Source organism: Acartia tonsa, chromosome 14 (genome assembly GCF_053477335.1).
Source record: "Acartia tonsa isolate MP-2025a chromosome 14, ASM5347733v1, whole genome shotgun sequence".
Lineage (NCBI taxonomy): Eukaryota > Metazoa > Arthropoda > Copepoda > Calanoida > Acartiidae > Acartia > Acartia tonsa.
In genome coordinates, this window is record NC_137273.1 from 40858785 (window position 1) to 40874223 (window position 15439).

The 15439-nt window shown below is 41.5% G+C and overlaps 1 protein-coding gene across 1 annotated transcript; it reads left to right on the forward strand.

Annotated features, from left to right (window-relative positions):
• The first annotated feature begins 1556 nt into the window (after nt 1-1556).
• Nucleotides 1557-14020, forward strand: LOC145305715 (uncharacterized). Its single transcript, XM_080147447.1, has 8 exons — nt 1557-1594; nt 2300-2356; nt 3169-3211; nt 3547-3614; nt 4166-4246; nt 5016-5103; nt 13237-13325; nt 13757-14020. Exons 1-8 carry the CDS (start codon nt 1584-1586, stop codon nt 13815-13817), a joined length of 498 nt encoding a protein of 165 aa, XP_080003573.1. The 5' UTR covers nt 1557-1583; the 3' UTR covers nt 13818-14020.
• Nucleotides 14021-15439: the final 1419 nt, after the last annotated feature.

The following is a 15439-nucleotide window of genomic DNA, read 5'->3' on the forward strand; positions in this document are numbered from 1 at the left end:
TTGGAAATATGAAAGCTTTATTCCAAAGTTTGCTCCTTATTGCTATAGTGGTTCCTGAGTAAAACACAGGTGGTGAGGTTGTATGGAGGGTAGCTGGAGAGGGAGGGGGGGGGGGGGGGGCAAGCAATATTTTAATATTTTTTTATGGGGGCGGAGGAAATTGAGCAGCAAGCAATATAATTTTTCTGGATGGGGTTGGTTGGGGTTGGGGAAAGGTCAGCAATATTTGTTCAAGCATAAAGTAATTATGGACCTACTAAAGTTTAAATCCAAAAGCCCTCTATATCTTGAGTAATCTCAAAGTAAATCACAAGGGTATTGCTATACTCCCTTCTATTACTTAATTGGAGGGAGGGGGGGGGGGGAGATTGTATAGAAATAGGGAGGGAAAGGGGGCTTGGAGGGAGGTTTCAGCAAAATTTGTAAAAGTTACTTTTGACCTACCAAAGCATACCTCAAAGGTTTGCTTTGCTGCTATAATTCTAGTGGTTTCTTAGTAACATACCATAGTAGTACCCTTTCAACTACACCCCCCCCCCTCTTTCTCTCTTTACAAAATGTTATGTTTTTTGATTTATGAGGGGAGGGGAAGAGGTCAGCAATATATGTAAAAGTGCTTTGGGTCCCACAACAATAGAAATCCAAAAGCTTATATATCTCTAATAGTTTCTTAAAACTCATTGGAATGATCTTCTGCCACCCCTTCCCCCCCCCCCCCCCCAATTATGTCAGGACAAGTTGGAGGGGGAGAAAAGAAGGTCAACATAATTTCTACAAAATTTTTGCCTAAAAACCTTACAGAAAAATTTTTCCTACTATACTTCCAATAGTTTTTGAGAAACACATAATAGTATTACTATGCTCCCCCCCCCCCCTCCACCCTAAAGTTTGTAGGTTGTGAGAGTATGGGGGGGGGGGGGCAGAATTACTAAAAGTAACTTGGGATTTATGTAAAACTTGAACTAAAGTTTTTTCTACTGGTTCCAGGGTAACAGCCTTTAGGATTATGTTGTAAATTGTGAAAACCTCTTACAGTACCTTATTTATTACACTTATTGAAGTTAAAAACATCACTTATAGTAGTAAAAATTGTTCTTAATGGAGATGAAGTGTTTAGTTTACATATGAAGGGATATCTAAACTCCTCAAATGTTAAACTCACCCTTTTTATGTGATGAATGAAGGTGTTCACTTATGCATATATCCTTGGAATTCTTGTAATTTTAGGCATTTTTACCACAAAACTTCAAATTGCAATATCTGGCAAGAAGGAGCAGCTAAGATTTAATCTCCAATGGATTCTGGCCACCACTGTACCATATTTGAAGGCCCTGTTGTCCGTTTCTTTGGAGATTTTTTTTAATCTAAGGTTTTGCTAAGGAGACCTGTGTCAAGAAGAAGAAAACGTAATTCTATAACTTTGGAGACTAGTGTAGTAACCGCCCAATGTCCCCTTTACTCTCTGCATTAAACCTCACTTTCTTAACCTAACCTAACCTAATCTAATGTTGGAAAAATGTATTTTTAATAAATTTAATAATTATTTTAATAGACATATTGAGTCCTTAAAAAATACAATTGAAATGAAAATAAGGTAAAACATTGTTATTGCCTTTAGTAACTGGATGTTTGTCTATGTGTTTAATTATGTTGTTAATTTAGACTCGTAAAGAGAAAGGGAAATGCGCGAAGCGCATAGAAACTTTTGTTTTACACATTTCCCTTATGTATATTTAAATATCTAATTGGCAGAACCATCCAAATATACTTATAATAAAGTAATAGGATGTTCGCCTGTCTTGTGGCTGTTTGTTTGTACCAAATGATATCGGTAACCGCTGAACCGATTGGGTTCTCCATAACAGGGTAGCCTCTCATAGGTCCCGGGAAGGTTTATAACTTTTTTGGAGGAGGGTACCACCATTAAAAGAAATCACTCCTAGAAAAAAAAATACTGCCCCCCCCAAAAAATTTTTTTTTTACTTTTTCTTTTCAAATCTAAAAAATATATTGGGTTATCAAATTCGACTCTACCATCCTCAAGTGCTCCTAGAGGCATAGCCGCTAGTTAATAAATAATGAAACAACCTCAAAACTTTTATAAATTTTTAAGTCAACTAGTTACAGGATGAAATTACATAACTTTTGGATACTATATTGTCATTCACATTTTAGATTTTCCAATGTCCCATCCCTCCCTGATTTTTATGTAAAGGATTTTGTGTAGATTCAGGGTAAAAGTACCCAAAGTACTAACAGTACCCAAAGTTTTTATGTGACAGACATTATATTAATTTAGAAACGCCAACGAGGCCGTGGAGTTATACAGGGAAAAACAAATTCAACAAATGAAAAGGTAAAACATTACGCCTATACGTCCGTACGTCCGATGTAAATACTTTCAGGTGACGATTATAGAGTCGCTACGCTATATGTTTTTCTCTGTGTCTTCTGTATTTAATTTTCCTTAAGTAATCATGGCAAAAAAATTCGAGTAATAGATACCTAAACCTATAAGTAGTTAGGTTCTTTTGTCTGAAGCTTAAGATCTCTAAAACTATTGTTCCGAATGGGTTGTACTTTTCATCTTAGCTTTATAAATGCCTTGAGATGGTTTAGGCTATTCTTCTGACTTACCCGCCCTTTTCTAGAGGCTAGGGGTGAAGGAACTATAAAGACATGAAGGACTATGCGCGAGGCTTAGGAATAATTCCTAGGATAGCATAGAATTTTCCAAATGGATATAGAATACGTGGATATTGTGACAGGGGGATTTAGGTTTTTATATTAGCCAGCTGCCAGAAACATTTTATCAGGGTATGTGAGAATTTCTCACAATATTCCAATATTCTTAAGTCTCTATGATGCCTTAATATGTTGCTTTCAAGTCTCTTTTCATGTCACTTTCATACCTAGCAATGTTGCGTAGGAGTCTCTATACTTAAAATTAAAATTTCGATGCATTGTGATTTCTCTTGGGAGGATGGTGGTTCTCTCCCTCAAAATAGTTACAAACATTCCCAGGACCTATGAGAAGCTACCCTGTTAAGAAGAACCTTATCGGTTCAGCGGTTAGCGAGATCCTTTGGTACAGACAGACATACTGACAAACACACATCCTTTTACTTTATTATAAGGATAGAAATTTATATCTTTCTTATTTTTTAGTAAAACTTGGAGCACTAAATATTCCGAGATACAAACACTAAAGGTAATTAAATTTAATTCTAGATATTTAACAATATATAAAAAATCATTTGATATTTTTCTGTTTACTAATTATAATATGGATGATAAATTGATCAACATCTTCAATGATGATAAACAAAATTACAGATTCAATAGATTTAAATTTATTATTTGATAAGGTTGACATTACAACTTTGGAACCCACCAATCAAAATAAAAAAAAAGTACCCAAAGTTTTTAAACAAAGAATAAGATAACATGGTTATAAAACTTTGGGTACCAGTATAATTAACAGTCCAATTTAACCCACCTCCTTATCTATTTTTTGTAATTCCAACCAACAAATATCTAATTCAGCTGGAGCTAGAAACCGGTTTAGACCTCTGGAGAAAACAGGTTCTCTCTGTTCAAAGCCAGAGTATCAGGTAATTCACTATTATCAATCAGTGCCTACGCCCCTAGAGGCCTCTTAGGACATTTGAGATGGGAGGAGGAGGGGGGCAACCCCTCTATTTTGAAATTTTAATTTTCAAAGAAAAAGTAAAAAAACATTCCCAGAACTTATGAAAAGCTACAGTGTTAAGGAGAACCATACCGGTTCAGGAGTTTAGGATAATCCTACTGGACAGACACACAGAGATCCTGTAACTTTTATAAAATAATTTTCTATTTTGGGCATTAGATCGAAGGGGGGTGGAGAAGTCATTCCTCTATTATTAATTTTGGTCTTAAGAAGAAAACTTCAACTGGACCAAGTGTCTAAAAAATCAGCCATGTGACGTCATAAAAATGAGGGAGATGAGAGGATATGTTAGAAAGAAAACGCCTAAGAAATTAGATAGATAATCTCTCATTTTTATGACGTCACATGGCTGATTTTTGAGACACTTTGTCGAGTTACAAAAAAAATATAAGTAAAATAATATTTGTGGGGGAATTATTTTTGTTGGGCGATTATTCTAAACTTGTTGTTTAGAAAAGCTGAAGAGAGAGCTAGAAGAGAGCTTGAACAAAGGAGGGAGAAGCTAGCTGAAGAAATCAAAACTAAAGTTAAAAGGTATTCAATTTATTTGTATCTAAATAAGCAGCCTCCATTTTCTTTGATTTTTTTAAATAAAACTGGTTTACATGACCTTTCATCTAGAACACTTCATCATAACTAAAGACGTTAAAAATGGTTCCTATTAATATCAAGTGCGCGAGAGATACAGTTAGAGTAGGGGGAATGCCTTGGCCCAAAACAGGCGAAATTCAATACCATGCACAGTTAGGACCTCTCAGACAATGATCGTGCAATCAAAAGGTTTGTTGTCTGGTGGGCAAATGGACGCATTATACCGCAATCATAATGTATGTTTCAAGATGCGTGGAGAGGTCTAGAACCCGAAGCGACACCAAGCTCCTTAGAGTCATCATCATCATATTGTTCCATCACTGTAATCATTAAGCTATATAAGTTGGAAATAATTTAAATGTATATAATAGATATGAAATCTGCATAAAATTAAAAGCGCAAATTCAATTTAAGTTAATTAATTTTGACCAATAGGATAGGTGGTTTAAAAACTACCTGCTCTCTAATTGGTTGAATGATGTGCGACACTTAAACTTCTCCAATCAGGGCGCAGATAGTTTTCAATCCACCAATCACATATGTCAAAATTAATTAACTTAAATTGTATTTGCGCTTTTAGATAAAGAATTATGCAAAAAACGAATTTTATAAAAAACCTTAAAATTTGATGCAGATTTCAAATCTATTATATGCATTAAAATTCTTCCCAACTTATATAGCTTAGTAATAATGTTTGTTTATTATAATTTAGATGTGAGGAGAGGAGAAAAGAGAAGAATAAGCAAGAAGAGGCTAAAATACAAAATATGAAAACTAAACTTAAAATCAAAGAGAAAAAGGTAAAAATAAAAAGCTTGTTTTCAGGAAGTGCAGTAAAAAGCTGGCAATAGAGACTTTGTATGTATGCTATTGGAGAAATGTGATTTTTTCGGAATCTATGTAAGATAGTGTGGTATGCGGCAGCTCTGGACCATGCAGAAACCAAGACATTATAGTGATGCTACGCACCTAGCTAAATCCTGTTGTTCTACAATTATAAAGCCACCTGAAAATATGTCAGATAACGGTACTGGTTTCATCCCTCAGTTGTCCTGCAAATGGAGGGAGGGGGTGTTACCCCTCCCTCTCCCATCTTAAGCACCGGAACCTTCCCCTTCAACCACCAAGTTATCAGCACCACCTCAACCCTGAGGATAAAGGATCTAAACCTGCCCTCACCTGATAGGATCACCCCCACACAGACTGTTGTTGTCACAAGTAATCATCAAACCTTCCCTCTTTAGTACCCAGACCTACCACTCAACCCCTCTATGCTTATCTACCTATTGTGCTGCTCCATGGGCTATCCTGCCTGCCCCAGACAGGGATAGCCATCTACCTAACCATTGCAATTACCTATGTTTTACTGTATGATTTATCTTTAACTATCTTTATTCCTAATCCATATGTATTTATATTATGGTTAACTGTATTCTTAATTCCCCCCACCCTTTCCAGGGATGGGGACTCATGATCGCCCAAACTGACTATTGTATATGTATTACAATGCTTTTATGTTATGATTATTTATTCCTATCCATTGTAGTTAATGTTTGTTGTATATAGCTTTAGTATATCTTAACCCTTCAATAAAGTGACAACTGAAAATAGATGTTGATCATTATCTAGTGAAAGCTAGAGAAGCGTAGCTTCTCTATAGTAAGGTGTCCACGTCTGTCACACTGCCGTAATCTAATTGAACTCCGGTGTCTGCCATTTATCCTCGGCGGATACCACAACTTTGGTGACAGCTGTGTGAGATTACGGCGAACCACAAGTGTAGAGCAGACGCGCATCTGAGGCTAAGGTACTCCCAGCAGTGAATCTGGCAAAACTGACGCAAGCAACCTGAATTACCCACCCTGGACAGCAAAGTTTAACTCTGCATCCGGCAGTTGTGGAAGCGAGACAGCGAAATTTGATGAATAACCGCGAGCAGCGCTGATATCTAACGGAGAATTGAGCGCCAAAAGGGCTGAAACAGGCCTGCGGACCGGCTGAAACAAGCCAAATAAGTGTAAACGGCTGAAAATAGGCCAATTTTACTGCAAGAGATAGCAGGATCCGAACCAGTGGCGCTAGCAGGACGGGACATTCCCTGCCGCCATCAGCTGGATTTGGATAAGCGGCGCTAGCAGGACGGGAAATTCCCTGCCGCCGATAGGCTGAAACACGCCACATAGCTGCAAGCGGCGCTAGCAGGACGGGACATTCCCTGCCGCCGATAGGCTGAAACATGCCACATAGCTGCAAGCTGCGAGCTAACATACGAGTGTAGTGCACCAGAACAGAAAAAAACTACGTCAACCCCGAGTATCCTGAGAGGCTACAATGCAGCCACCCATCTAGAAAACAGATATTATATCACATTTTCAGGGATTTACCACCCTAGTGTGATGGCCAAACAATAGATTTATGAGCAAAGCTTGGCAAACAAATTGTTGTGTTGTGATAAATCTAAGAATAGAACAGGCTTGGATTATTGTGTATTGTGATAACAGCTAAAAATAGAACAGAGTTGGTAAACAAATCTGTTATGCAATTGTGATAAGGACAGAAATAGAAGCTAGATGTAACATAATAAAGACCCTGATATACAATCAAAACAATCTCAAGCCCACATCACAACAACAACAATACACCCCTTATTCCAAGGGAAGGGGAGGGGCCCCTCTCCATTGAAGGCAAATACAATCAGGGTGATATAATAAATAAACCTAGGATTAAGAAGAAAAGGCCCTATTACACCAGCACACAGTTACCCCCCTCCCTCACAGGGGGAACGGACGGAGTTACCCCCGTCCCCTCACGCGCTTCCCCCTTCCTACCCACACTAGACTAAGTCCGTCTGTAGTGTGGGGCTAGCGATCGGACACACAGAGCGCCATTCACGGATAGCGCAACAGAGTGCGGAAAATATCATAAATCCAACGGACGAAGCGGACCAATGAGAGAGCGAGTTGAGGGGTGAGAGCGCGTTTTCCCCGTGTGCGCGGATTTGACGGCGCGGACGCGCGTTACAAGGACAGGAGATTCCACGCACACACACACACACACACACCCACACAGGAGAGGGGCCATTCTATAGCATACATCATAGATATTTTTTTAGGAGAAAAACTTGCAAGCTCCTCCCTCCCTGTCTACAGTGTGATAAGGAAAACTAAACCAGTTCCTTAAACCCGCTCAGACCCTCAACATCTTCCTAGCCTGCCAACCCTACTTCAAAGCTGAATGGTTAGTGAAGCAAATATATGTATATATAAATACCCAAGTGATAAATAAGGTTGTTTTTTTTGTACCATGGGTACAAGTAAGTGAATACTAACCTCACCAAACAACACTGGAAACTGATATGGTAACTGAACGAAAGTACGCCCACCCTGTGGACATAGCCTGACTTGCTGCCCCACACTGGGCAGTGGTGGTGTGTACCTGGACCATCGACCTTCATAGTTGTGAACTATATACAGAGGAAGCGTGATTTTTTTGGAGCAAGGAGGAAAAGCTAGCTAGCTCTGGGGATATTCCTATACACGTATATATATATATATGGGCGTGTAGCCATGTATATATATAGATAGCCTACCTATCCATATATCTACTAGCGGATACGCTCCTAGAGACATCTGGGGATACCTAACATATTCCCTGTTACCTTTAAGCTAAGATCCGCTGGTTACCACAGAAATCAAGAGCTATACTGGAAAGGAGAACAACTCAGGCTCAACAGTTAAACAAGACGCTGGCACAAACAGACCAACCCCCTGCTACTTATCATGGGGGCGCGCCAGCCACAGAAACTCTTGAGCCAGGAGGACCGAGCCTACGGCTACGTGGACTACCACCCTAATTACACAGCTATAGTATTTATACTAGGGGTGAGCCGGCTCGAACCTCCTTGCGGTGCGGCTACTCTACTCTGCTCCTATATCTACAAGATACTGCTCCTGTTATTACTTTGGCCTACTGTGTTGAGTACAGTGAACATCAAACACATGCCAGGTCACAGACCCCTGGTCCCTGAGATGCCCTTGTCTGGAAGGATGACTGAATGTCCGCTGCACAGCTCCTGTTCAGTTGGTGCTCAACGTACGAGAAATAGCAATACTGGACTGGGGATTGCTGAACCTGTAGGTGTCCCCCTGGGGGTGTTGAACGATGCAACTGAGCCTAATGAGAAGGTGACAAGCTTCAGAAACTTAGTGGCCAGCCCCAAGATGGACACTATTACCAGAACTGAGACTCCAAAGGGGCCCAGCCCTAGGGCCAGTACCACCTGTTTCTGGGATGGAAAGGTCCTCCCTGGCACTGGCCTCCCCAATCTGGAGGATGGGGAGCTGTCCCAGGGGAATAGGCCCTTCACCCAGATGCCCGACGCGTACCTGGGGGTGGGGGAGCCGCCACCCAAGCCTCCCTGGGAGCCCCCAGGCATGGAACGACTGGGGACCGGCCTAAGGATGGGGACTGGTGACCTGCCGCAGTGGAAGACTTTACCCAGCACGGAGGGAGCAGGGTTGACCCGCAGCAGTGAGGCTGTCCCCCCACACTCCAAGACCAGATGCCGCTACTTTGTTGAACCACTGCACATGTCCCAGCCAAGTTCCTCCATGCTGCTGAAGATGGAGGCCCACCAGGATGCAGAGCTCAAACTAGGGGAGTCAATAAGAAGGCCACCACCTGCCAAAACCAGAACCACCGCAGGGGCTCCCCACCAGCAGCTGACGGAGCCTGGCAGGGACGCAATACCAGCTGGCAACTCTGGCCCAACTCAGGTGGCTACCAACAGTCTGCTGACAGTCCGGAATACAGTCCAGGCTACCATCAGTATGGCATCTTCTGGGCCTTGCTGGTCCACCAGTGGGTACCTGTCCACACACTGGCCACAGGTACCCCCCAGAGCTCATAGCCCCCTTTCCGACTGGCACCATCAACGGCCTTTGCTACCAACTACCTGGCATACCCAGAGGGAGGATCCCTCATGTGGAGAAGCACCTGCAGAAGCTAAGGCCGAGGCTGGCCTCGCCACCCAGGGGAGGAGAGCCGCTGTTGGATGGAAGGAACCTGTGTGTATGGGGAGGAGGCTGAGTGTAACCAAGGGGCCACCACAAGCAGCCCAGCACCGCCTGACCCCTAGTAGGGGAGACCCTGTTTGTCAGCTGGTGCCCCAACTGGAGGAGGAGAGACCTGGCAGGTTGATACACCCTGGGGAAGCCGGCCTGATGGGACCCAGCTGGACGAAGGGGCGCTGCCGCTTCAACGGCCACACAGCCGCCAAGTGTAGAACCGGTTGGGACCAAGCAATGAAGAAACACCAGGCCGCCCAACAACCTGCATGCAACCAGTCTGCCACCCAGGTCCACCTGGAGGGAGATGCCCAGCCGTCACCCCAATTAGCTGCCGCCGCTGGGGCCGCGGCTACCCAGGAGTCTGTGTCTCAGATTGGGACCATAGTGGCCAGGATCAACGTGCTGGGAGGAGCGGCTGAACCCAACCGGGTTGGCCTGGACCTCAGCCTCAATCACAGGGGACCGGTGTCCGTAACCCCTGTCGCCCCCAGCAAGAGCCGAGGGGCGCTACCCAGCGAGTCTGAGTCGATGTATGGGACGCCAACCGGCGTCGCCACCTGGAAGGAACGAGAGGTGCTTCCCTGCACCACCAAGCTGATGTCTGGGGCGACAACCGTCGCCGCCACCTGTGAAGACTGGGGGGTGCTATCCAGCGCCCCACGCTGGTGCCTGGGGCGACAACCGTCGCCGCCACCGAGAGACCTGGACCCCTGTGAAGACTGGGGGGTGCTATCCAGCGCCCCCACACTGGTGCCTGGGGCGACAACCGTCGCCGCCACCGAGATACCTGGACCCCGGAATGAGCCCGCAGCCCCAGAGGAAGGGGTGACACCCGTCACCCCCAGTCAGCCAGAGCCCCCAGCCAGCAGGGAGGGTCCAGCTGTCCCTCACCCTCAACTGCATCCAGCTGTCTACCTCCCTCAACCAAGCCAAGGTAATTGTATTGCACTGGTGTACCAGGAAGTTTGGGCTGGGCCAAACTTGCCTGCGCCCCCTGCATCTGCCCCAGGAGCCAGGATATCAGCCATTACCAGCCAAACTGAAGAAGCTTTGACCGCTGCCTGGGGAGTAACACCACTAGATGTGCCAAGTGCCGAGCCTACCCATAGAAGTAGAGGATCCCCAACAATTATGTCTACCCAAGATGGAGACAATGTGCCTGGACCCCTTCAGGCTAGGGGAGGAAATCCGGAGCCTTGTGCCTCCAGTCTACCAGCAGCAGTGGCCGTGGATGGGCCTGTCTCCCAGCCAACTAGAGCGGAGCCACCCTTGCAGATCCAAGACAGCCTCCGGCATAAAGGATGGACTGTTACCTTTCCCTACCCCGCAGGTCGGACTGCCATGCACCACCCTGCCAATGTCCAGAATGAGCCTGAAGGAGGCAACGCTCCTACAGTATGGCAACCACCACCTGCCCGCGTTGACAGAGACCCTGGAAGCCGAATGAACCTGACCAGCCCCGAGGGCGAAGAAACTGCGCCTGCATCCAGTAGCCAGCCTGCCAGCAGCAAGGTGACCAACACGATGGAGACCACCAGCCCAGTGGAGAAACCTGAAGAGGTGTATACCAGGCGGCTGTTGGTCCAAGCCCCCTCATGTGCTGTGCCACTCCTGGAGGTTGCCAGGGTGGCCTCAGAGGTACACATCCAACGGCCAGAATATCCAACAGGACCAGCTATTCCAGCAGATATAGCCGATTCCGTTAGACCTGGGGAGGGCTGGAGTCCACCACCATCCAGCAACTGGTATCCTGGCGGACCCATTCCACAAGGACAACAAACTGAAGGCCGCAACCACTGTCGGAAGTCTGGCGGTGCAGACAACCCCTCCAGCCTTCCGAGGGGAGAGTTGTGGTATGCGGCAGCTCTGGACCATGCAGAAACCAAGACATTATAGTGATGCTACGCACCTAGCTAAATCCTGTTGTTCTACAATTATAAAGCCACCTGAAAATATGTCAGATAACGGTACTGGTTTCATCCCTCAGTTGTCCTGCAAATGGAGGGAGGGGGTGTTACCCCTCCCTCTCCCATCTTAAGCACCGGAACCTTCCCCTTCAACCACCAAGTTATCAGCACCACCTCAACCCTGAGGATAAAGGATCTAAACCTGCCCTCACCTGATAGGATCACCCCCACACAGACTGTTGTTGTCACAAGTAATCATCAAACCTTCCCTCTTTAGTACCCAGACCTACCACTCAACCCCTCTATGCTTATCTACCTATTGTGCTGCTCCATGGGCTATCCTGCCTGCCCCAGACAGGGATAGCCATCTACCTAACCATTGCAATTACCTATGTTTTACTGTATGATTTATCTTTAACTATCTTTATTCCTAATCCATATGTATTTATATTATGGTTAACTGTATTCTTAATTCCCCCCACCCTTTCCAGGGATGGGGACTCATGATCGCCCAAACTGACTATTGTATATGTATTACAATGCTTTTATGTTATGATTATTTATTCCTATCCATTGTAGTTAATGTTTGTTGTATATAGCTTTAGTATATCTTAACCCTTCAATAAAGTGACAACTGAAAATAGATGTTGATCATTATCTAGTGAAAGCTAGAGAAGCGTAGCTTCTCTATAGTAAGGTGTCCACGTCTGTCACACTGCCGTAATCTAATTGAACTCCGGTGTCTGCCATTTATCCTCGGCGGATACCACAATAGATTGCTGAATATTCATTTTGTGAACATACGTATTACCAAAGAACATCCAGTTAACAATTCACTTTGTCCATCAGTCTGTCAGACATGCTGCAAAAGACAAATAATTTTTGTTGTTGTTGAAAGATTTCGTGATTTTATCTAATAGTTACAAATACTCTCTCTTTTTTATGACTACTGAACGTCTGACGTAAAACTCACTTTAATCATCTTACTCTACATATGAAGCCGTATACAAATATAACAGGATGTTTTTTTGTGTGTCTGTACCTTAAGATTTTGCTAACCGCTGGACTGATATGGTTCTTCTTTACAGTTCATATAATAGAACATATATTCCTTGAACATTGATTGTAGATTTAGTACATATTTTACTCGCGAGGTGAAGCAAATTCTTACTGCACAATCATGATGAAAGTGTTAATAGCTTTAACATTGATTGTAGATTTAGTACATATTTTACTCGCGAGGTGAAGCAAATTCTTACTGCACAATCATGATGAAAGTGTTAATAGCTTTAACATTGATTGTAGATTTAGTACATATTTTACTCGCGAGGTGAAGCAAATTCTTACTGCACAATTACGATGAAAGTGTTAATAGCTTTAACATTGGATGTAAATTTGGTACATATTTTCCTCACTAGGTGAAGCAAATTCTTAATGCACAATTACGATGAAAGTGTTAATAGCTTTAACATTGGATGTAAATTTGGTACATATTTTCCTCGCTATGTGGAGCAAATTCTTACTGCACAATCATTATGAAAGTGTAAATAGCTTCAATATTAACTGTCAATTTAGTACATATTTTACTCGCTAGGTAGATTAACAAAGGAACTGTAAATTTAGTACATATTTTCCTCGCTAGGTGGAGCAAATTCTTACTGCACAATCATTTTGAAAGTGTTAATAGCTTTAACATTATCTGTTAATTTAGTACATATCTTACTCGCTAGGTGAAACAAATTCTAACTGCGTATAAAGCAAGTGTAAATAGCTTTAACATTGACTGTAAATTTAGTACATATTTTCCTCGCTAGATTGTTTGACAAAGGAACTGTAAATTATTTAATATTTTCCTCGCTAGATTGTTTGACAAAGGAACTGTTAATTTAGTACAAATTATACTCGCTAGGTGAAGCAACAAAGAAACTGTAAATTTAGTACATATTTTCCTCGCTAGGTGGAGCAAATTCTTACTGCGCGTGAAGCAAGTGTGAACAGAGCTCGCATGATGGCGGAGACCACAGCAAGACTCAGAGAGATTATCAGGTTAACATTTCTATCAATTTCCAGGGATCTTAAGGGATAAGACAATGGTCGATAAATTGATGTACATCCACAATGAATGATAAACAAAATTACCCCATTTTGTTTATTGAAATTATTGATGAAAAAGTTTTTAAAAAAGTACCCAAAGTTTTTATGGAGGCAAATGATAGAGTTCATAAATGATACCCCCTCCCCCCCTCCCATATTGTTGTCTCAGGAATCTTTGTTTTAAAATTTAGATTTTGCATTTTTAAATGGGGGTGCGGACTTTTTACGTAAAGATCATAGAGTTGCTACGCTTTCTTAGTTGTATTCAACTGTTGCAGGAATCATTCTGCATAGTTTGAAGTCGTTAGAACAATTCTAACATGCCTAAATTTACGTACGGACTGACACTAATTAAAAACTTTCCTAATTATAATTTTTTTCAGAACTCAAGATTTGTCCTGTTTGTTAAGAGAAGAGAGACACAGATCAGTTTCAATCAAATAATTTGTTGCATCCTATTATAGACAGTTTTCCGCGGATAGTAAAATATAAAGGATATAAGATTAATTCCGGTTTTGTTGCCCAGAGGGCCAACAAAACCGGGATTGTTTTAATAATTTGTATTTTATCCATATTGGAAAATTTTCTGTTATATGATACGATGCGTGATTTTTCACTACGGTTAAAAACTAGTTTAAAATAGTCCCAATAACAGACACCCATTGCATTTTGTGACTTTAAATTGATGATGTTTATCTGAAATATAGTTAAATTTGAATAAAATGGTTATAAGTACTTATCTCTAAGTTACTTAGTGATATATTCCCCCCCCCCACTCCCATCTTTGAGAAAAAAATCTTTTTTTGTGAGTTAGGTAAGTTTAAATAGCTGTTAAGGGTTATTGTCATACAGGGTTAGGCCTTTAAGTAGTAGTTAGGCTAAGAGTTTTTTAATATTAGATTTTTAAAAGGGAGGGGATGTTTAAAATTAAGTAGTTGTTCTGAATAGATATTGGAAATTATATTTTTTATCATTAAAATGCCTTTTAGATATTTCTAAATAATTACCGGTGAAATAGACCAAAAATATGGAGAAAATATTTAGTAATAAAAGTATAATATCTTGAACAAAAAGTACATTTAGAAGTATTTAAAAAATGTTTCATGTCACTGTTTATTATAAAATATAATTTTCTTTTATTTGAGTTAAATGATAATTTATTGTATATGTATGTATATAATTTTTAATGCAGTTTGGCCTTGTAGAAATCTTTTTTATAACAAATGATAATTTAAATCTAATTTAAATTACAACTTTTTGGACACAACCCAATCTTTCCCGATTTTGTATAATTTTTACGGAACACGATTCCAGTTACGTCATATTTTTCTTTCCCGAAAAAGGGAAGGGGGGAAGAAAATCTCTTCAAAAGAGATGGGGAAACCCCCCTTTTCTCCCATCTCTTTTTTTCTTCCCCCCCCCATTTTTTCGGGAAAGAAAAATATGACGTCACTGGAATCGTGTTCCGTAAAAATTATACAAAATCGGGAAAGATTGGGTTGTGTCAACTTTTTGTTTAAATTAAACTTTCCCCGGCTATAACAGGAGGTCTAAGTAAGATATTGTTAACCGCTGCACTGGTCCAAAATGGTTTTTTTTACAAATACACTTTTTATTGGTTTCAGTAAGGTTTATTAAAATTTACTAGGAAAAAATGTCTAAAATCCCCCATCCAAAAAAATTTTAAAAAAATTTTTCTAGAAATTAAATAAAAAGTTGAGAAATTACTCCACTTCCCACCCCCTCCCCCCACTCTTTCCTCAAGTGCTTCAAGAGGCCTCAAAGGGGTGTAGCCATTTGTAATGCATAGTTCAGGTATTACATTATACTTCATAAATTATTCTTTTAAAATAGGGCCTCACTGTATTCAACAATATAAAGAACTCTAAAATGTGATTTGTAAATTAAATGTAATTTTAAAGGGATTATGCACTAATTTTTTCTTTCTTATTAGTGCCCATTCCCTTGAAATAAGATGCAGATAATGCAAACAAAAAAAATAGTTCCTAGATTCATTTTTGCATCAGTATAAATAAAAAAAAGTGTGCCTAGTCGAGAACAAAAAC

Bases quoted from the DNA above. Each gene is read 5' to 3' on its own strand.
- LOC145305715 (XM_080147447.1), top strand. The intron at 2,357-3,168 runs GTAAAACATTAC...CTTATTTTTTAG, and splicing joins CAAATTCAACAAATGAAAAG to TAAAACTTGGAGCACTAAAT. The intron at 4,247-5,015 runs GTATTCAATTTA...ATTATAATTTAG, and splicing joins ATCAAAACTAAAGTTAAAAG to ATGTGAGGAGAGGAGAAAAG.